A 22,239-nucleotide genomic window follows, 5' to 3' on the forward strand; every position below is an offset into this window, starting at 1 on the left:
GTTTGCTTATGCAGCTCAACCGGTTGTTCTTTTCTTTTCTTTTTTTTTTGAGCAAACACATTTTTAATGTTAGTTGATGAGAATGTGATGGAAGTTAATGAATGAAACCTAAGCCATAGGACTGGAGGAGGTACGTTTCCATCAGCGAGCTCACCGTTTCTCCACCGCTCGCCTGTGCTGAGGGATCTGGTTTCACACACCTGTTGGCTGTGCATCCAGACGGTGTGCTGTGTGGCTCGGCACAGTTTGTACGTCTGCTGCTGTTTTTAACAAGACGAAGGGAATGGATCTGAAAAATCGGAAATCAGGAATTAGATGATAAAGGCCTGAAGGGATGCCTGTGTCATGGGCACAGAGCGCGAGGAGACCGAGCAGGCCAGCGGAGATGATGAAGCATCTCAACAGGATGCTGCCAGTGTGAGTAAAGTGTGTTATTTTTCTAAAATGCTACTTTCAGTCCTTCTGTGTCATTTTAATCAGGCTGTTTCTCCAGATAAAATCCCTTTGATTCACATCTCTTCATGTTACTAGATTGCACATGTACTGTAAAAAAAATATTTTCTGGAGGGAGCCCATATCTTACTAACTTGTGATGGATGAAGTGCTGCTTGCACCGTATGGGATGACACTGAATGAATAATATATGTGCACTGGGTAACTCAGCGAGTGCCGAGTGCTACATCTGATGGAGTTACTGTTGTTGCCCCCCTCCTTCCACCCCCACAAGCTAAAGTGACCAGTAAGGTAGCATCATTACCAGCAGACACAAGCTTACATCACCGGTGGCAGCTCAACAGCTACATTCATTAACACCTTTATTCTGCCAGTGCATAATGAAGACCTTGATCCACTTACACATTTGCTCACTCATGTCTGTCTGCACTTTCAGGATTGATTAGCATGTTGTTCAGCCGACTGTAATGTAAACTAGCTGCCCTGGATAAGGTACAGTGATAAGAGATGAATGGTGGCTGTGAGGTTCTGCCCTCTTGATGTTTCTCCAGTAATTTAACCTTCTTATGGTCCTCAGAGGGAGCCGGCATCACTCTCTTGTGCCTTTTTGTCCCAACACTGAATCCTGAGGGCTCTAATAGACTCGGTGGGGCAGCCTCATTAAAATAACACTTGTTTGTGCTGATTTCAGCATCATTAACCTCATCCCTATTAGAATACACACAGACTGAAGTGACAGCTTGAAAGGGCAAGCGAAATTTAGAGCTACCACGATGGCGCTTTGCATGACTGTGTGTCCCTCCTCTTGCTGTAGGTCGTAGATGTGTCTGTGGAGGTGGCCACAGTTGACCACACTCTGCAGAAGATCTGCAGAAAGTACAGGAAGACAAGGCGGAAGCCAAAGGGCATCAAGAAGCTGTGGGCCCGTCTGCTGAACGTGCCGCACCTCGCGGTCATCATCACAGCTGTGGTGTTTGTGGTGGTGGTTATCATGTGGTCGCTGCTGTGGGTCTTCATCTGTGAGTGGAAGGATTCTCATATGTTAATCCCGCAATAGTAATCACACCAATGTATTTACCTGCATGTAATGCAATTTTTTACGTCTTTCCTTCAGTTCGCAGGGAAAGCAACAGTGGAGCTTATTTTGCCGGGATGTTCCGTGTTGCCAACGTGGAGTTTATCCCCGAGTACCGCCAGGAAGAGTCCCATGAGTTTGTATCTATGGCAAACAAAATACAACATGTGGTATGTATCATTGTTACCTTGTTATTTACATGTTAGTCAGTGCTGAACACAGGATGTGAAGAAAGTCTTATTGCTAATTGCTGGTGTCTGCTGGTGCAGGTGAGTGATGTGTTCAAGATGTCCTCGGTGGCCAGACTCTACAAGCAAGCTGTCATTTCAGACCTCAGGTGCACTGACTCCATTAGTCATCATCATCATCACAAAGCAAAAAGCTGATATTTATGATTCAGCTTGTGATTTTGAGTCCAGTTTCCATCATGACTGAACAGTACACTGTGATCTCATAGTTTTAAACTCTGTTTTTGTCACCTAGTAACAACAACAAGGGTGGTGTGCTGGTTCATTTCTGGATGGTGTTTGTGGTGCCTCGACTAAAGAGCCCGGCAGTGTGTGAGGAGTGTGTTGGAGCCATCTTCAGAGACTCCATCCACACCAGCATGAAGAACAGGTCCTCTGTGGGCTACCTGCTGGGTCTCCCAGTGGATATAGACTCCATCCTCATCAATGGTGCCTCAGTGTGTTTACATCTGCATGCTAAGTGTGTTCATCAATGCAGAGACTGATTTTTGTGTCTTTTTGCAGCTGTTCAGCGATCAGATTATATATCAGGAGCAGGTAGGCGGTAACACCTAAAGTTTGGTGTAATGAAAGTCGTACCGTACGTCATGCTGTCTGTCCATAATTTTGTGTCTTCTCCTTCCAGGCACGGAGTGTGTGGATAAGCTTTACGCCAACCTTCCTGGGGTGAGGGTCCCTTTAAACGTCTTTTCATCGTGGGGTGGTGTGAGTTGCCACGTGAAACTCACCGCCGTTCCCGGCTCTCTGATCCGTCTGACCGTCACCTCGTTCCTCATTGAGCCCAGTGACTGCGTGAGTGATGCCCTGACCGTGTACGACGCTCTGCTGCCCATGAGAGGGCGCATTCTGCACAGGTGAGTCTGCAGCTTCCATCTGGGCCTGCTGCCTGCAAGAACATGATTTTTATGTGTTATTACAACTTGAAGGGTTTCAAAAGGTTTCTTGTCATATGTCCTCTAAAACGTTGCATGTACTGAAGTTTATCTCCATGCTGCAGGCTGTGTGAGTCGGTGTCCAGCTCCTTCTCCCTGGTGTCTACCTCAAATGTCATGTTGCTGTCCTTCAGAATGACTAATGGCAACAAGAGTTTCAGAGGACACTTTGAGGCCATTGCTGAAGAAAGTATGAAACATTTACCTCAGTGTTACATGCCACACTTTCCCAAGCTTTTGGAAAGATGTAAGAAAGAAATATTGTCTATATGTGACATCTCCACACAGATTTAATATGTCTAGGATCAAAGTGATTAAAACTACCTACAATTTCAGAAAAAAAAAATAGAACAAGTTGTGACTTCTGAAAAAGAAACAGCTCCCAAACTGTGAACTACTGCCATATGCAACAGTGCTGTTTGATGCTGCTTGGGGTTGAAAGTATAATCTTGTTTCTGACTCTCTCAGCATGTTTGTCTCAAATTGAGACCCAGTTAGAGCCTGAGATCACTGGTCAGATCTACAGCCCCTTCCACCCCAGCCTCCTGCCCCCACAGTGCTCCTGCACCTGGAGGTTTGAGGTAGCACACACACGTAAATGACTTAAAAATCTGTGGATGAGTTTTTCCTCACTGGTACATTAAAATACCTTTTTATTCATTGTCTGTTCTGTTTGCATTTTCATCTAGACCCCTAACAGTGCATTAGGAGTTGCTCTGCAGTTTCAGAACTATGTACTGAAGCCAAAGGACATGAAGAGCTGTGACCAAGGCTGGTGGAAGGTCAATGAAATCATGTATGTGTGGACAGCTACGTAATCATATAGCTTTAAAGGACAAATTAATGTCAGAGCAAGATTTACACTTAATTCATATAATTTTGTTGCTTTTAATTGATAATGTCTCCCTAAGGAAGAGGAAATCATCTTATCAAACAGCGGATATATCATTAAGGAGTTATTTTTACATTCTGTTCAGTTGTGCGTGTACTTATTTATCCCACAATAACATCCTGTGACGGTTTGTTCCTTCCACAGTTTCTGTGGCAGCTACGTGGGACATCACACGGTATTTCGCATCGCTGACCACAGCCCAGATGTGGAATTTCGCTGCAGCTCACGTAACTCTGCTCAGCCTTTTCAGGCGTCTTACAGCAGCTACAATATCAGCCAGCGTAAGCAGTCCAGGGCCCAGCCAGGATACACAGTAGGAAATGACAGCTCATAGGTGTTTCATTTTACGTCAGTGTGGATGTCGGTTAATGACTTTGTTTTGAAGTGGATTCTAAAAATTCCAACCTGCTTTAGAGAGAGACTGGACGTTGGAAAAACAGACCAGCTGGGTGGACATTTTGCATTCTAATATGAAAAATAACAAATTTTGTCGGTTTTCACATTCACTGAGCCATGTGTCATTTAAACGTCATCACTATAGAAGCATTTTATGGTGCATTTTAACTTGTCACTGGACCAGAAACAAAGCAGGAAAATAAATCTCTTGTTCACGTACTTAATGAATTTCAATTTAATGGATTTATCTTCTCTGTCTCCTCGCGTCTTCCCTAAGACATGTTTATTGTGACCTCTCTTTCCCCTCTCACGTGTGCACCAGCCTGTCCAGACAGCCACTTCCTGTGCTCCACAGGACTGTGTGTGGAGAAGAGTCGACGCTGTGACGGCCTGGACGACTGCCAGGATGAGAGCGATGAGATCTTCTGCTGTAAGTTGTCTTACAAGTTTCATGATATTGGTTGTTTAACAAAAAAAAAAAACAGGGAATGTGACATTTTGATTACTTTGGGTTTCTGCCTCTTTTTTTCCTCCCTGAGGAGGTCATTCATTGAAAAAGTGTTGCATGTCTTCACAGCGAGACCCACTAAGAACTGCGGTGGCAACAGTCCTCTGCATCCTTTGTTCGTATGCAATGGAGAGACAGACTGCGACGATGGAAGAGATGAGATCAACTGCACTCGAGGTATGAATTTCTGCAGTTCAGTGAAACATGTGCTCTCTTTTCCCACTAATAATTGCAATATGTTCTCTGTTTTTGTCAGAAACAACCTGCTCTGCAATCAGGTATCAGTGCAACAGTGGCTCCTGTATCTTGAAGAAAAATGCAAAGTGTGATGGTGTTCACGACTGTCAGGACCGCAGCGATGAGGCCGACTGTGGTGAGCTGTTAGCATTTGAATCCATTCCCAACCCAGTATGTTAAGTCATGAAACTAAGATATTGTTTTCTCCACTTTGTTATCATCGCCCTGAAGAGACAGTTCAGGTTTTTTGAAATGGACCTTTAGGAGGCACTTAGTCAGTGTATTACCAACAGAAGATGGCAGTCGACATGCTCTCAGAAGTCTCCTGTTATTGTGTGACTTCAGTGAATCTAAACCAACCCTTCATAACACAGAAGCCTCACATTAACACAAACAAACTAACCTATCAGGGCAGCTGTGGACCAGCAGATAAAATTACTGCTTCTGTCAAAGGGGTCTGGTGGCTTTGAAGAGAGCAGTGTAACCTGTCAAGTGGTGAAAATATTCTAAATATAGTGTACATTTAAAACGTTACTGATGTTGTTCTTGAGGTCGGCCATCTTTAGTTGACTAAGATATTTATTGCTGCTGCTTCTCAAAACTACCTTAGGCAACGTGCTGACTATGGACAAGCACCTCATACAACCTCAATTAAACTGAAAACCTGAACTATCCCTTTAATTGTTTGCCTTAGAATCCTCACAATTGTTGGATGTGGTCAAGAACGTGTCTTCAAGGTGGTGCCTAAAATAAATACCAAAGTGAATTTTGGTCCCACCTGAATTGTTTCTTCATGAAGCGTTTGGTGTAAAGTCACTTATTCTGTCAGTAAGATCCTTCATGTGGCCTCATGAGAAAACTGTTGTTAATTTCTAATCCACTGGGCAGTTTGCTCCAAACCTGCTGACCTGCAGCGCTGAGGTGACCCAGCTGTAATAGCCTTCTCTGTTTGCCGTTATTTTATCATGATGGGGTCTCAAGTGAGATGGAAACAGGCTTGTCTTTGATCGCTCACCGGCACTGGACAGACTGTCCTGTACGTGCACACATACCAAAGCTCTACTTTTTAATAAGGTGGCAGCAGACCAGTCTGTTATGGTGATGACTCAGCATGTCAGCAGTAGTGCTTAGTGTGCGCACGCGTGCAAACACACGCTCATACTGATACGGGCACACTGTGCACATATAAATCCCTAACAGATCGATAAACTGCACTTAATAATAATAGTAATAACAGGTACTCGTCTGTATATCTCGCTGAGGGATGCTCGTGTTAGAAGCAATAATGTCTTGCATTTTAACTACAGTATGATGATATATAATATACTGCATGTGTGTACTGTACAGCCATCAAGGCCAGCAGGGACCTTTTTGTGCAACACACACACTGTGCACCTGAAACCAAAGTCCAGTATATTATATCCAGAATAACAACAAAATCCATCCCTCAGCCTGTGGTCGTCCCTCCTTGGTGAAGAAGGTGGATTCATCTACAGGACCTGAACGTATTGTGGGTGGAGTTAACTCTGTGGAGGGGGAGTGGCCGTGGCAAGTCAGCCTCCACTTCTCCGGTAGTCTGTACTGTGGCGCTACTGTCCTCTCCCGTGATTGGCTCATCTCAGCGGCACACTGCTTCAGTAAGGAAAGGTGAGTTACTGGTGATGAACAACAATCTCTTGTTGTCATATGATCGCTGTAATGGCTACTGTGTATGCACATGTAATATACCGAGCAGTTTGTCGCTCTTTTTGGCTTGTGACCCCCTGAAGCCATCAGTATTTACTTGCAAACAACTATCAGGTCATGTGTGGACACAAGGTGTGACCATTTCAACTTTGTCCTGCTCCGATGGTTTCATTTGAATGAATTTCAGAGGATGTAACAGTAAGCAGTATTTTTGTTGAAAAACAAAGAAAATTTTGGGAACTTATTGAATGTTAAATGTCATCCTTAATAAGAAAGGTGACTAAATTGAAACATGTGAAATAATGACAATACAACAATTACTTTTTTATATCACTAGTAATTCATATTTTTACCTCATTAGATCAAAATATTATTAAGCTTTCAACAATCACGAAGCAATAATGCACATCTACACATCATCTGGCAATTTATAATATTATATATATAATAGTTTTTTATCAAATTTCAACCCATTTATAGGAAACTTCATTATATCATGACAAGCTACTAGATCTACAGCTACTGGATCTATCGACTCATATCAAGTTTTCTTCTGTGCCTTTGACCTCTGTCCTCTGACTGTCTCAGGCTGTCTGACCCGCGTTACTGGACGGCCCACCTCGGCATGCTGACACAGGGCGGTGCCAAACACGTGGCTGACATCCAGCGAATTGTGGTGCACGAGTATTACAACGCGTACACGTTCGACTATGACATCGCCCTGCTGCAGCTGAAGAAGCCCTGGCCACCCTCCCTCAGCCCACTGGTGCAGCCTGTGTGCCTGCCACCCTCCTCCCACACTGTCACCGAGAGCCACCAGTGCTGGGTCACCGGGTGGGGATACCGCTCCGAGGAGGGTGAGCATCTTTATGAGCTACTGCTTATGTCAGCCCAAAGCCTTTAAAATGTGTAAATATTTGCCCCTGTCGGCTACATGATGTGCCCTCCTGCAGACAAAGTGCTGCCCTCAGTGCTGCAGAAAGCTGAGGTGTCGGTGCTGAGTCAGACCGACTGTAAGAAGAGCTATGGACCTGTCTCACCACGCATGCTGTGCGCAGGGGTGTCCTCTGGAGAGCGGGACGCCTGCAGGGTGAGCGCACAGCAGACCGAATCAACCCTCATCACCGGCAAAATTAACACTAGTGGGTGTGAAGCCTGAGGAGTTAGTCTGTACTTTCTGAATCATCTGCGTTCTCTCTGTTTCAGGGTGATTCAGGTGGTCCTCTGTCCTGTCAGGCACCAGGAGGGGGTCGCTGGTTCCTAATAGGCATCGTCAGCTGGGGGGCGGGCTGTGGGAGACCAAACCTGCCTGGGGTCTACACCAGGGTCAGCAAGTTCACCTCCTGGATCTACAGTCATATCAGCTGACATGATATCCTTTTCATTCCAGTGCCAGCGAACGTTTAAATGTTCTGTCGTTTGCATGGAATAATAAAAGAACAGTCGGATACAGTGTGCTGTGTATTTTTTCCAGGAACAATATCCACTTTTTATTGAGATTACAAAGTGTTATTATTGTGTCTCTCAGACAGACACCCTGACCAAAGTAAACAGTTAAAAACAAAGTGCCTTGAAAGTCTCTTCAGGTATCTTTGTTGAATTCCTCCTTTCACGTCTAAGCCTTTAAATCCGCGTTATGACCTGTGGTGCCACATTTTATAATTGCACCTCCTGTTTTACTTTGCGCCCCTGTGAAGCATCGAAGGACACAGCAGCCAAGCTCCAAAATACCTCGCACACGTTTCCCTCAAGCACTCTTTTGTCCCGCTTAGCTTTGCTCCCGTATACACAGCAAAGAAGTTTGTCCACAGACTCTGTCGCACGGATGGTCGTGCAGATTGTACCCTTTCATAGTGGTTTCATTGTCCCCCGCACTGCATTCTGGGGCTCCGTGAGACACCTGCCGCCCAGTTCAGGTAAACGGGAGGCGGTGAATGCCCGCCGCATCCGAGCAGCTCAGGTCGGATTTCTGCGCTTTTTTCAAAGGAAGCGACAGCGGGGGTTTCCTCTCTCTCTCCATCGTTTCTATGCCTGAGGTATTGTTGCATATCGCCTCTCCGCAGCCGAACGGGACAGTGCCATGAGGACTCTGCCCAAAAGCAAAACTTGCGAAGTGTACTGCGTCTCCGGGCATGGACACTCAGGCTGCTCTGCTGCACAGGTAAGCCATACCTGTGCTCTGTTCGTCATGCGTAAAAGACGGTGCCAAAGGGAACTTAGGTCTCTGCAAGAAGTATTTACTCATTATATTTTGTCTTTATTTAGAAACTATTTTGTTTATTCAACCCTTGGGTGTTTTTGTGCAATACCAACCGATGTATAATAGTCAGAACCAATCAAACCAACTCAGCCATGGTTGATCATAATTGTAAAATCTGTCTTAAGGGGTGTGTGGGTCTCTTTCTCATGAATGTCCGTGTCGGCCTGAGCCACTTGATTAAGTGCTGAAACTACAGAGCCAGGCCGTGGGAAAGCAGACTCCTCCAGCCAAGCTTTGTCTGCTCCCCTGGGGAATCCTGCCAACCCCTTAAATGTTTAAGGAGATGCTTTCAGCTCAAAGATGCTCACCGTTGCTCTCCCTAAATCATTGTCTGCTCAGCCATAAACGTATATGGCTCATTGATTTTGGCAGATAGGCTGCTTTTTCTTTACTGCTGTGGTCACATGAAGATTAAATCCAAACAATTACAAGCAACTTGAACAGAGACATAAATAGCTGCTGTGATATTTGAGTTATGTCCTTTTCTCTGGAAGGGAGAGGTGGAGTTGAAGGAGCCCACCCAGTCAGTGAGCCCCCCCACGAAGCCTGAGGATCAGGCAGAACAGAAGGTGGAGGGGGGGCGAGATCCAGTCTGTGGCTCCTGGAGGAGATGGATGTTAGGGCTCCTGCCTTTCTTTCCCTTCACTGCTGCCATTGCACTAACTCTCCACTTCTTAACATGTGAGTGCAGGCCTGCTTTGGTGTTTTATACTTTTCTTTTACATCCTTTGTTCTTTAAAGTGTCTTTATTTTGACTTACACCTGCAGTTGCACAAGTTCACCTGTCTCAGATCTCTACCTCCTCCTCTGCAGCTCCGCCCTCCTCAGTGTTCTTCCTCGGCGGCAGCGTGGAGTTCCCAAACCTGAGCTTCTCCTCGGAGCTGACTGACTCCAATTCCCCTCAGTTTCGCCTGCAGGCTCAGGCTTTGAACCATTATGTAAGTGGAACGGCGGACTTGTCCGTCACTGCCTCCCCTCTGAATGACACTTTAGAGTGCTGCTTGACCTTCCTGCTCTGAGCTGAAGTTGACGCTGCTCTGACTGTGACATGGTTCACTACAACAGGCTACTAGTCTCTTTTATGCTGTGCTTTCAAAACACTGCTGCCCTCTTTCTCTCATCCTCCTCTCTTGTTGTCTGTCTCTGCATTCTTATGCGTTTGCTTTTCTCTTTATCGGACTTGTCCCCCTCTCTCTCTCTCTCCCTCTCTGTTTTTTTCTGTGCAGCACTTTTCTCTCTTCTGTTCCTCTCTCTGTCTCTCTCTGGTGGTGTTAAATGTAAAGCTGAAACAGGAGCTGGGCCCAGTGTGTGTGCGAGTTCCCGAGACCCCCTGGGACAGGGCCCTTTCAGGGCTGAGGACAAGCCCAGCATTTGTGAGCCCTGCTAGGCCCAGGCAGCAAGAGTGAGAGGAAGAGCAGGTCTTCAATAAAAACATTGTCTGTGTAGCTTTCACACAATCAGCAGCTCTGTGTGCCTTACATTACAGAGAGGAGGAGACCCTCAGTTTGACGCTGAGGTTGAGAGGGAGAGACAGGGCAGTAGGCCAGGCTGGGGTTGACAGGATGACTGGAGATATGAGAGGGGGAATTTGGGTTTTGGAGCCAAAGGTCATGTGTGCATCCTTACATTCTTGCTGAGCAGTGGAGAAACTGATGGGTAAAAACACAGAAATCTGCAGCGATGCTACTTTAATCAGTTGTAACGGTGAGTTAGCACGTTTTTTAACCGGTCACATTATCTGTGCTGCCATCTGTTCATTAAAGAATAGGTGAACTCAAGGACAGCAGGCCATACCGCCCGAGGTCTTGCCTCTACGCGGCCGGCAGGTAGAGACACAATGGAGCTCTGTGCTGCTCAGAGTCAACATACACACATGCACAGCTTGATATCCACGCACACACAAGAGCAATGCTTTTGTTGCGCTCAGGCTGCATGTTCCACCAGGTGTGTTCATGTGTGGCTTACATGGGAAAAGTGACCTCACTTGCACCGCTGTGATGTCACACCTGCAGTACTGTAGTGTGTGGAGTTTCTGTGATCAGCCTTCCTTTGTTGTATTTCCTCACAGTTCTCAGAACTCTACGAGTCCTCACCGTGGCACTCTTACCACCTGCGCTCAGGAATTACCGCCTTCAGGTATGCTGCACTCAATCTACTGATGCAATCAGATGTGCATCAGTTCATACATGAGAAGTACATGCATGGCAACAACACATTCAGCTGTATTTCCCCTGTAGAATAGCAACACTGTAAACCCTTTGTGTGACAGTGAAGGAGTAAAAGGGCTCAACGTCTTCTACTGGAGTAAATTCTCCGCCCCGGATGACGTTGCCACTGCGATCCGGAGGTCCAGCCCAGAGAGGCTGCAGCGCCGGCTTCCCGGCAGCAACAAGGTGCTGCGGTACAGCCGCAACGAGCAGCGCTATTACATGGAGCAAGACGACAACACGCTCCACCTGCTGGGTAGCAACTCTCACTGTTGTCTGCATACATGCACATGTAGTATATTTTTGGCCTTCTGTAGTTTTGTCAGTGTATAGTACACCATACAACAGCTCTAACAATTTAAAAACGATTAAGTAATAGGTTAAAACTCAAATGTTTAACACACCATTAAATTTCAAATAGAAACACTCGATTTAGTAAGAAGTACCAGCTAACCCTTTAAAATGCTTTACCCATGTTTTATTCATTTTGATTTAAAGTTATCATCACTGTATTATGAATTATGTGGTTTTATATGCGTGTGGTGTTGGATTTGAATTTAATATCTGCTGTGTGTGCATGCAGGCTTGGACCCTGACGACTTTGAATCAGAAGAAAAATCAGACAAGAGTAAGAATCCAAACAGCATCCAGAGTGGGAAATGGCAGCTCGGCTTCCAGGGTGACTTTATATTACAAAACCTTAAGATCTGGTTTCTAACAGTGTGTGTGTGTGTGTGTGTGTGAGTGATTTAAACAGACTTTACAGTCTTTATTTAATCAAAGTCAGTCAAAGCTTGATGCATTGGTGGCTTGGTGAATTCTAATGTGCCCAAAACTAGTATTATAACGCAAATAAATACTTCAGTCACTTTCTCTGTCTAGCAATGTCCTTTGACCTCTATGCCAAATATGGCAACAACCGCACCCTGAGCCTCGTGAGTCCCAAGAAGCCGTACTACCAGTGGCGTCTCCGAGTTCCATCGGGTCACGTGGTTCGACTGGTCATCCTCACCCTGCACGGTGCCACGCCAGGAAGCTGCACCGCTCACAAGCTCTCGGCCTACGACTTCTTGCTTCCATTACAGAACAAGATAATCGCCAGGTAAAGGTTTTTAATGGCCTTTTTTTCTTCTCTGGAGATGCTATGGTAACATCTGCCCTGATCTTAGGCTCATTTATACATGGGTATGTACATATCCTGAGTGTATTTGCCTTTCTCAGGTGGTGTGGGCTGCCTGTTTCGGGTTCGTCCCCTGTCATGAAGCTGACGTCCTCTGGGAATGTGATGCTGGTCACCTTCTCCTTCAGCAGACAGAGGGATGGAGCAATCTTTAAAGCTTACTTCCAAGCCATCCCCAAAGCAGGTTTGAGTGCTCACAAACAGATAAAACAGTTACAGTTATGTGTAAGTTATACATGAACGTGTGTAGAGCAAAGTTTCCTTGGTGTTACTGTATATCCGGTGTGTTCATCTGTGTCACCATCTCCCCCTGCAGGTTGTGGAGGGTCAATTTTCTCCTGGAACGGCTCTATTTCCTCCCCCTACTACCCTTCCTATTACCCTCCTAATATAGACTGCACCTGGATACTGCGGGTGAGTCACATGACTATTACGTATACATGCCTGTGAGTGGACTAAGAAAGAGGAAGTGGATAATAGAAAACGGGCTGACTCATCCCTCTCTTATTTGACCTGTCCACATTCCAGCATGTGAACTCTTTCTTTAGTCGTCTTTGGTTACTTTATCAGGCGCCGTTGCCAGGATACTTGATCTCCATGACCATTGTGACGATGGACATACAGGATTCTTCGGCGTCAGACGGCTGTGAGAAAGACTGGCTGGACATCGGAGGGGTCAAGTGAGTTGTGAAGCTGAAGTGTGTTGCAACCAAGGTGCCCGTAAGCAAGGGTCAGCGTTAGCATTTCATCCACATCTGACAATTTTTAATAAATCATTTAAGACATCTCATCATTTATGCAGTTGCGTGAGTGAGTCAAAAGTAAAATTCCTCCCTTTTGTGCCCGTTTCTATCTAGACTGTGTAATCCAGTGTCAGACAGCAGCAAAAAGCGAGTCTACTCCTCTCCTCTCTCCCTGCACTTCCATTCAGATGAATCTCTGACTCACAAGGGCTTCTATTTAGTCTACCGAGCCTTCTCTCCAGAGGGCAGTAAGTAAACTGTGATGCTTTCACTCGCCGACCGTTTGATACAGAATGTCAGGTCCGCCAGAGGTCACATACTCCTCACTGTCTATCTCCAGCCTGTCCTCGCCAGTTTCGCTGTGGAGATGGACGCTGTATCCCTCTGAGGAAAGTGTGCGATGGAGTGAAAGACTGCTCGGATGGACGGGACGAGGCTAGATGCTGTAAGCCTGTTGCCTGAAGACACGATTTTGCCCCCACTTGACGAATTTGATTTCACTCAGTGATGTGCTTCTGTGTTTGTATGTTTGCTCATGTGTAAAACATGTAGCATCCTGCAGGCCAGGTGAAGTTCTGTGTGGAAATGGCCAGTGCAGGCCCCACAGCAGCCAGTGTGTGAGCCAGAGCAGCTGTGCAGACAGCAGCGAAGAGGGTTCCTGTGGTGAGTTAATCATCGCCGTGGCAACCCCTGCTCGGGCTTGTATGCATTTAGATAACAAAAGCACGTGTGTTTGTTTTCAGGGGGTAAATGTTACCACGTGTGTCCCAACAAGGTCTGCCTGCCAAAGTCTTCGGTGTGTGACGGTGTTATTGACTGCAAAGACCGTAGCGATGAACTCAACTGCACCAGAGCGTGTGAGTATTTATGACTGATCAATTCAAGTGTTTTTTTTGTTTTTTGTTTTTTTAATCACAGTATGTTGTTTTCATACTTGCATTTCTCTCTGGTTTGGTTTGTCACTCTGCCCAAATATGTCTTTTTTTTCTCTTTAGACCTTAAAGGCTGCTCCTCGTCCTCATACAAATGTGCCAACGGAAAGTGTCTCAGTAAGATTAACCCTGAGTGTGATGGGGTCAAAGACTGCTTTGACAGCTCGGATGAACTGCGCTGTGGTGAGTTCTCACTCACAAAACTCAGCCCTGTAATTGTGTCCGAGAACTCCTCTGACTTTCCAAAGGGAATTGTGATATTTTCTCTTCCTCCGTCTCCCTGTTGGTCTCTTCATGCCAGCCTGTGGCACCAGGCCCAGGAAGCGTACTAAGATAGTGGGTGGCTCTGATGCTGGAATGGGGTCTTGGCCATGGCAAGTCAGCCTCCAGATGGATCGCTACGGTCACGTCTGCGGAGCCACACTGGTCTCCAGCCGCTGGCTCATCTCTGCAGCTCATTGCTTCCAGGACTCAGACGCCATCAAGTAAGAAAGAAGCCTGAAATCCTCATCATGATGATCACAGTTCATGCGTGTGCTGTCTTCATGCGCGTTTCGTCTGCAGATACTCGGATGCTCGTGCGTGGCGGGCTTACATGGGAATGCGTGTGATGACCACAGGGAACAATGGAGCGACCACCAGACCGATTCGCAGGATCCTCCTCCACCCGCAATACGACCAGTTCACCTCTGACTACGACATCGCCCTTCTCGAACTCAGTGCTCCTGTCTTCTTCAGTGATGTGGTGCAGCCTGTGTGCGTCCCCGCACCTTCACACACGTTCACAGCAGGGACCAGCTGCTACGTCACGGGCTGGGGCGTCCTCGTGGAGGACGGTAAGAGAATCCAATGAAACTAAAGACACAGCACGCAAAAACTGTTTTTTAGATTTTGCAGATGTTTTGAAACTAGCTTAGTGCTGAGCATTACAGACGAGCATCGGGGCAAAGTTTTCCTTTTTTGTGTTTGCGTTAATTTTAGGAGAATTGGCCTCTCACTTACAAGAGGCCTCGGTGAAGATCATCAGCAGAAACACTTGCAACAAGCTGTATGACGATGCTGTCACTCCGAGGATGCTGTGCGCTGGGAACCTGCAGGGAGGGGTGGACGCCTGTCAGGTGAGTGTGTGCATCAGTGTGTCTTTGCAGAAACATGAAGTTTCTGTAAGAAGACAAAAAGAAAGATGATACTGATCTCAGGCGGCACTGTGGTGCAGTGGTTAGCACTGTCGCCTCACAGCAAGAGGGTTCCAGGTTCGAATCCCGGTCTGGGCCCTTCTATGTGGAGTTTGCATGTTCTTTTTTTTCTCCGGGTACTCCGGCTTCCTCCCACAATCCCAAAGACATGCACATTAGGTTAATTGGCTGCTCTACATTGCCCCTGCAGTAGGTGTGTGTGAGTGTGTGGTTTTCTGTCTTTGTGTGTTGGTCCTGCGATTGACTGGCGACCAGTCCAGGGTGAACCACGCCTCTCTCCTGCGACCCTGACGGATAAGCGGTATAGAAAATGGACGGATGGATACTGATCTCGATGCTGTTAAGAGTCATTCCCACAAATTGCCGTGCGACAGTAAGCTGTGATTTACCTGTTAGTCATAACAACAAAATGTACAGTCTGCTTAATCTAAATTGTTCCAGTCATGGATTTCAGAATTCCTCCCTGAATTGCAACAGACTGAATCAGTGAGAGAAGGAGTTACTCAGACCATGTAGGAGGGGTATTTACATGCCTCTTCTTTATGTTCTTTCCGTTCATGTTTTATTTGTCTGATTGTTTGTCCCTCAGGGTGACTCAGGAGGTCCGCTGGTGTGTCTGGAGCGAGGCAGACGGTGGTTTCTAGCAGGGATCGTGAGCTGGGGTGAGGGCTGCGCGAGACTGAACCGTCCTGGTGTCTACACACAGGTGGTCAAGTTCACGGACTGGATCCATCAGCAGACTAAAGGACAGGTGTGACCTGCCTGGCACGAACAGAAATGACAGACCCAACACACAGAACAAAGGTTTCAGGTCTGGAGTTCCTCTTCAGACTGCTGTCATGATTGAATGACAACACATGCTGTCACTTTTTGGGAGTGTGTGCATTGCAACAAGCTCACGGTGTGTGTGTGTGTGTGTGTGTGTGTGTGTGTGGGGGGGGGGGGTCGTCAACCAACCAGCTTCTTTTCAGCCTCCAAACATCTGACAGTGGTTGGTTATGATTACATGCACAAAAAGTACAGTACTATTTGGTTATTAAAGCAGCTACAAGGAAGTTTTAACTGCTTATGAAACACTGGTGCCTGTGTATGACCTATAATCAAACCATCAGCAGTAAGATCAACTGTTTCTGTAAAGTTAATCTGTCACTGGGTCCATTTCCCCATGAAGTCAGCCAAAACGATATACAACACGCAGACCGGAGGAGCAAATGTTTACATTTTCCAAGGCAAAGTTTTGTGGTGAGTAGCACATCAGCCAGTTAGAAGGAAGCAGGAGGAGATTTTTCTTTTAGGCGTTTTAATTTTGACTTAATGTTTTGTGGTCATGCCTGATACTGAGTTCTGAAAGGATTCAAAACCAATGCCAAACTGTCCCTCTTCACCCTAGACAGGTGGCATTTGTAATATGTCGACTCAGCTACAGCTTGCTGTTGGCTTATTATTATGAAGACATAAAATCAGCAGGAAATGTTTATAACTTTAGCTTTCCCATCAAAATCACTATTAGGCCTTCCAAGCAACCCAATCTGTTACTTTAAGGCTTACATGTACCTCCAGCTGTTTGACTGTGACATGAGGTTGTGCTGATGGGAAACACAGCCTTCTGTCCAGGAAACACTATCACAGTTTGTCCACAGGAGGCGCCAAAATCAACACAAAATAAAACTTGTTGTTGCTGTAAGTGCAAGTGGTTTTGTGTTACTGCACATACGCGTATTAGAATCTGTAGAATTGGGTTGGATTTCCTTATACAAATGACAGGATATTGAATTTCGATGCATAACATAAGATAACACAAAAAAGGCTCTAGTAGCTTTTAGTTTTCACTGTATGCACACATGTGAACTGAAAAAGTGAAGAGAAAATATGCAGTTAAAATGCCACTCAAATTAAAACGTCCATCTGTCTTATAGGAAACATTCTTAACACTCATTATTTTATATTTGTATTTTTAAAATGAAAATTATCAGAAAAACAGTTGAAATTGGGGTGAAAATCTGACTTTTGACCATACATTTATTTTCATTACTTTAAATGACTTTATTTTCGTGATCTTCAGCTTCTTGTCTGTGTGTTCTCGATGTGTTTGCTCTTCACTTTCTGCAGCACGTTGAGTTCTGCTTTTCTCCAGGAGGAATTCAGTCACTATAAACTGCTGTGAACGCTGCTGTCCTCCTGCAGTAAAACATGTTTTTGCGTAGAAACACAAGTCCAAACATAAATCCCGTATAAACAAAAGCAAAGAGATTCATTACTATTTCCCTGTCAGCCTCTGGTGGGCTCTAACAGAGAAATGATTTGTTTGAGTCCCATCAGTCAAAACAGGTCAGTACCTGCTTTGTTCATCAGGCCTCTGAACAAATCTGAGCTCAGCTAAATCAGAATCAGAATCAGAATCAGAATTCCTTTAATAATCCCTGGAGGGAAAGTCTTGTTCTTACAGACATTGCACATGCAGTATTCCCGACCAAGAAAGGAGAAAAGTGTAAAGTATAAAGTACGACCACTAGCCCGGTTTTCTGTGCATGTAAAGGTAGCCAATTACTTCCTGTTTTGCCACTTGTTTTGGCCAATCCTGTCTTTCTTTTCTTTTTTTACCAGCAAAAATCCCATCAGTCGTTTTATTGAATGTGGAAATAATTCTCTCCTGACAAGCATGTGCCTGTACATTTTGTCCACATTCGTCCATGTACTGTATATGTGTGCTCATGACCTGCTGTGTGTTTTCAAACTGTACTGTGTGTGTATGTATGTGCACATCATGAGTTAAAGTCATAGTCTTATGTTCAAAATATATTCTGTAAGTGTAGAGAAGGGAATAATCCCTCAGTAGGAGGTGATGATATATTTAACATTTCAGTTTCATTATGATTTAATTTATCTTTACGGTGCCTTCTTTGCTTCATGAAAAGCAGGATCACAGCTCGCCTTAAATTTCTACTGAAGCTGATGCTGGTGTGCTGAACAAATAAGGTTGTCACCGATCTCGTTTCTCGCAGCTCACAACGCCATCCAATGGCCAGTCTGCACTGTTTATGCCCTGGGGGAATTATGCACCTTACACCCACAGGACTAAAAAATGTGCAGTTTGTATCATTGTTTAATGATAATACGTTATGCCTTTATATTAAAGACACATTTTCCCACGCAGCAGGCCCGGCTCGTGTTTCCAAACAAAACTATTAATTGATAGGAAATGGAAAATCTAGTGCTACATTTGTAATCCGCGCGTTAAAAAGAAAGGCACCGGGGCAGTACAGCGCGGACTCTGACTGTCAGTACTCATATACTTCATATTACATCATCTGGTGAATGTTATTTAGGATAGTTTGAGCAAGAAGTCAGCGGTGAAATGTCAGTGAGTGTTGAGATCCGTATTTTTTTCTATGTGTGGAATGTCTGACAAGCTCTTGCAGGGAACACACTTTGTTTTCTCTGAAGAGAGGTTTCCAGTTTCGAAACGCGAGAAAGGCGTCTGACAAGTTGTTGATCAGGACACCACCCGTTTAGTCTGGTGTCTACGTGCTGATCATCCCGTTTACCAATCCAGCGTGGGCTACACGCAAGGTTTAAGCACATAGCTGCCCTGCGCGCATCCTCTCCGTTATTCAGCGGTGCGTAATTCTAGCCTGGACTGAAAAGCTGCAAATTATTGGTTAGGAAAGTACAGCTTTATGTGAAAATGCATGTTTTAAAGTATGTTTAAAGGGCTATTTTGTAGTCTTTAGTATGTCGTCATTAACACCTCAGTGGTTAATTGCTTGACCAGTGATGAGGGCAAAAAGTGGGCTGCTGTTACGCGCCATGGGTGTGTCAATGGACGTCACGGAAGTCCGCTATCCGGTGGCTGCACTGTGGGAACTGTATAAATCCGCGCCGCTATCCAAAACGATGGGAAAAAGTTGCACTGGAGTACAAGCGCGGCGTCCTGTTGCGTGATATCCCGCAGCTAACCTCTGGAAACCAAACTATCTGTGTTCACTGACCGTCAGCAGCTGAACGCCCAAGACAAGTGCGCTGCGCTGTGTTGATCCTGGAGGAGGGAGGGAGGGAGGAAAGCAAGAGCAGGAATAAAACTTAATTCATGCTTTATATTTGATACCCGCTTGCTGCATCGGAGTCACCAATGATGATGAATTTTATCCTCATCTGCCTGCTATGTGGATTGTACGGTGTTCTTGCAAGAGGTGAGTAACAGGTTTACTTTTGTTTGCACAGAGCACCTGCTGTAACGGTTTGATCTGATGTTCACATATTTAATAACTCATTTGAATATGTAATCTTTTATTTGGTTATTTAGGCTGATACACGGGGAAATATTTTTTTTCTTCGTTTAGTTTAGTTTTAACTGTTCCGAAATGTAAAGGAAGCTGAAGAGGTGTAACCTGTTGGAAACTGCGTTTTAGACACGATTTTTATTATGGAAGTTATTTCCCACAGAGGCTCCTAAAAGGGTCCTCAGGAACCTTGACGCGGTCTAAAGTTGTCCCCATCGCCAAGGCAAACATTCTGCCTTTTCCTCAGAGGGAAACAAAAGCTGTGCCTTTTCATTGAGGCGAGCTGCGGTGCGGCTGCTCATTTACAGGTCAATTAAGCGGTCGGTGCGGTCGTGTGTCTGAGGCTGATCGCCGTGTAAACCTCCATCAGCACCGAGTGCAGAGGGGGAGATAAGCTCCATCCTGCGGGGCATTTGTTTGGATATTGCGGACCTCTGTGGCCCGGCTCCTTGTGCGCTTGGCCCCGCTTGAATGGACACAGGCAGGGCGTTGTTTCCTGACACTGATGAGTTTGCCAAATGAAAGTTCTGACACAAATGTTGGAGGGGTCACGACCCACTGAAGGACGATATCCAGAGAGCAGAAACCAGGGTTAATCTGTGCTTGCTGCACTGGGCAGGTTGCTTTAACGCGCGCAGCGGATCTCTCCGTGCTTTTACCGGTCAGTTAGATGGTCACTTGTCACGCAGAGCAAAGCGATGTTTTTGTTAAATCACGTGCAAAATGAAATAATGCGCAATTAACGGCAGATTAGGAAGGTCATGTGATATTTTTTACAGGCTCGTTGTAAACGCAGATCTGATTTTAAAACGTTTAAGTTTGTATCCCCTAATTTACTCTTAAACACGCACTTTGTAAGTCTCTTTTGCATTTTTTTGAATCAAACTCAAAGCGTTTATAAATACTTGTTTTCTCTGTCTTTAATACGTGAAAAGTTAAACTCCACTCGCTAATTAAATCCTCCTTATTGGCCAAATCGACAACTTCAGGCCCAACTCCCATTTTAGGAGCACTAATTTTTCTTTTTCTTTACTATAATCATCTGTTAATAGACAAATAATTTTAAACGCAATCCAAAAATGAAGACATAAGAAATATGTTGTTGAGAGGAGACATGCAAACATCATCGAACATCCACACACATTTCACATTCATCTTCACTTGTACACTGTGTCATTACTGTCATCCTTTTAAAAATCCAATACGCATCACTGGGTTCATTAAAGATGATAACATCTGCTGTTTAATAGAAACAAAACAACGTCCTAAATATGACACGGTGCATTAACATTTTCAGATTAGTGACTCACTTTGTTCTTGAAACCTCAAACTGCAGAAAGGGGATGAGGGGCGTCTGCATGGATTCTCAAGAAATGATTCCCATAAACTTCAGTGTCTTGGATTTCAATGCAAACATATCTTGTGGTGCGTTGTCAGTATTTTTCTTTCCCCTTGAAAACAGACAACTAAAAGTTTCTTCATTTTTATTTTTTCATTGTGAAGCATCTCGGCCAAAAGTCCTTGATATGAGTCCCGATATGTGCAACTCCCATATGATGGGAGCTTTACTTTTCAGTGGTTAAAAACGTAACATTAAAGGTAATTTCTCTCTCTCTCTCTCTCTCTTTTTTAATTTGGTGAAGCAGCAGGAAATGGTTCTTTGGAAATGGTGCTTTTAGTCACTTCACAACTTGTTGAAAAGGCCCCAGAAGGCCCGGAGGACATCCCAAACTTCCTCTCTTGTCTTCCCTTACCCTGCCACATGTGTGTGTGTGTGTGCGTGTTTTTCTTGCCTACTCATACACTGAAATCCAAGGAAATAGTATCGGAAGTGCTGGCAGTGTGAGTAACGCTAGATCTGCTCAATGGGGCATCCACTGGGAACAATGATGCTGACAATGAATGGTAATAATGGACTTCAGTGATAAACTCACTCGCTGGCGGTACAAGTGATTTAACTACTCGTAAGACCGTTGTACTCTGAAGAGTGTTTTGATCTGTGTGTTGTGCACTCTGTAACGAGCAGTCAATGTGAAGGACGGACTTCCCTGAATGATGTTTCCGCTTTTGTTGGGAGGAAGGAAGGGCGGACAGGCAGTCGTCTTTATCTCTCATTAATAAACCCCAGCGATGGAGTGGAGAAATGCTTTTATTTGATAAACAACGGGGACACTGCTTACGCATTTCCACACGAGCTGTCAAGTGGCCTGAGCGGAGAGATGTGAGGAGGGTCACAGATACCGTGGCCTGGATGCACGACGTGCTGTGGAGCTGGGACCCAAGATTGGTTCTGCAGTCAGAGAGTCAAGAGTCTGGTTTAGTCCGGTTTGGAATGGACTGAGCTCAACTGTCCAAAATGTTTATTCGCTGTAAAGTGTTTTGCTTTCCAGGATTTCCTCTGAAAGTGGTCTCATGAAGACCTGGGTTCACGCAAAGCTGACTCCCATTCATAAGATTACAACTGAATATGACTGCATTTTTCCATATTAGTTTTTTTTTTAAATTATTAATAAACAAGAAATTGTCCTTCAGTGGAGTCCCAGGGACTGAACATCCTGCCCAGATGTCCCTGAAGAATAGTGCATGATGAAGTCTTACAAGCTGACCTTGACCTCTGACCTCTGAGGACAGGTTCACATGTCAATGAATAAAGCTTTATCACCTTATAATCACTAATAGACAACCCATACAACAGTTAAATGCACTTAATCGGTCATGGAGTTTGGGGATTTTGCTGCTCCTATAGACATTTTCTGCATTCTCATCCTCTCTCCTGATCATTGCAGATAAAGACCAAAAGGGAAAGTACAGCGTCCCTATTCTGGATGTGAAAACCCGGCACCTGGTCGTGGACATCAATCAGACACTACTACTCGGCTGCAGGTGGGTTTCAGGTAGATAGAGCCAGGCCAAAGAGCCTTAATTTGAGGAAATGGGCTGGAACTGGTGTGGGACAAGGAAGTGGCTACCTCCAAAATCAAAACAAAGACATCCCTAAATGTACCAATCTTTAA

At 45.1% G+C, this 22,239-nt stretch overlaps 2 protein-coding genes across 4 annotated transcripts in view; both read left to right on the top strand.

Moving 5' to 3' along the window:
• The first annotated feature begins 70 nt into the window (after positions 1 to 70).
• Positions 71 to 18,432, top strand: LOC124049980. The gene is made up of 38 exons (XM_046372143.1): positions 71 to 417; positions 1,268 to 1,472; positions 1,568 to 1,698; positions 1,798 to 1,865; positions 2,012 to 2,205; positions 2,281 to 2,313; positions 2,402 to 2,630; positions 2,774 to 2,898; positions 3,177 to 3,289; positions 3,398 to 3,504; positions 3,745 to 3,881; positions 4,319 to 4,426; positions 4,574 to 4,681; positions 4,761 to 4,877; positions 6,193 to 6,388; positions 7,016 to 7,284; positions 7,381 to 7,517; positions 7,634 to 7,792; positions 8,220 to 8,387; positions 8,463 to 8,588; positions 9,182 to 9,368; positions 9,501 to 9,625; positions 10,756 to 10,823; positions 10,957 to 11,150; positions 11,478 to 11,573; positions 11,777 to 11,996; positions 12,116 to 12,258; positions 12,391 to 12,488; positions 12,645 to 12,754; positions 12,932 to 13,065; positions 13,158 to 13,262; positions 13,370 to 13,480; positions 13,561 to 13,674; positions 13,813 to 13,932; positions 14,051 to 14,234; positions 14,314 to 14,585; positions 14,731 to 14,867; positions 15,535 to 18,432. Exons 1-38 carry the CDS (start codon positions 346 to 348, stop codon positions 15,700 to 15,702), a joined length of 5,388 nt encoding a protein of 1,795 aa, XP_046228099.1. The 5' UTR covers positions 71 to 345; the 3' UTR covers positions 15,703 to 18,432.
• Positions 18,433 to 18,854: 422 nt separating this feature from the next.
• The window catches only part of flt1 (fms related receptor tyrosine kinase 1), a 30,957-nt gene continuing 27,572 nt past the window's right edge, over positions 18,855 to 22,239 (top strand). The window contains exons 1-2 of one of the 3 annotated variants that reach the window (XM_046370824.1): positions 18,855 to 19,135; positions 22,012 to 22,108. In XM_046370824.1, coding sequence (XP_046226780.1) covers positions 19,075 to 19,135; positions 22,012 to 22,108 — 158 coding nt within the window. In that variant the 5' untranslated portion in view covers positions 18,855 to 19,074. The remainder of the gene's footprint in view (positions 19,136 to 22,011; positions 22,109 to 22,239) is intronic. The other 2 variants (XM_046370826.1, XM_046370825.1) reach the window with 2 other exon arrangements.

The sequence above is a fragment of the Scatophagus argus genome, chromosome 18, assembly GCF_020382885.2.
Source record: "Scatophagus argus isolate fScaArg1 chromosome 18, fScaArg1.pri, whole genome shotgun sequence".
Taxonomy (NCBI): domain Eukaryota; kingdom Metazoa; phylum Chordata; class Actinopteri; family Scatophagidae; genus Scatophagus; species Scatophagus argus.

Excerpts from the sequence above, each read along its gene's own strand:
- LOC124049980 (XM_046372143.1), top strand. The coding sequence starts at position 346 with ATGGGCACAGAGCGCGAGGAGACCGAGCAGGCCAGCGGAGATGATGAA. Across the intron at positions 418-1,267 it reads CTCAACAGGATGCTGCCAGT|GTCGTAGATGTGTCTGTGGA; the intron begins GTGAGTAAAGTG and ends CTCTTGCTGTAG. Across the intron at positions 4,427-4,573 it reads GAGCGATGAGATCTTCTGCT|CGAGACCCACTAAGAACTGC; the intron begins GTAAGTTGTCTT and ends ATGTCTTCACAG.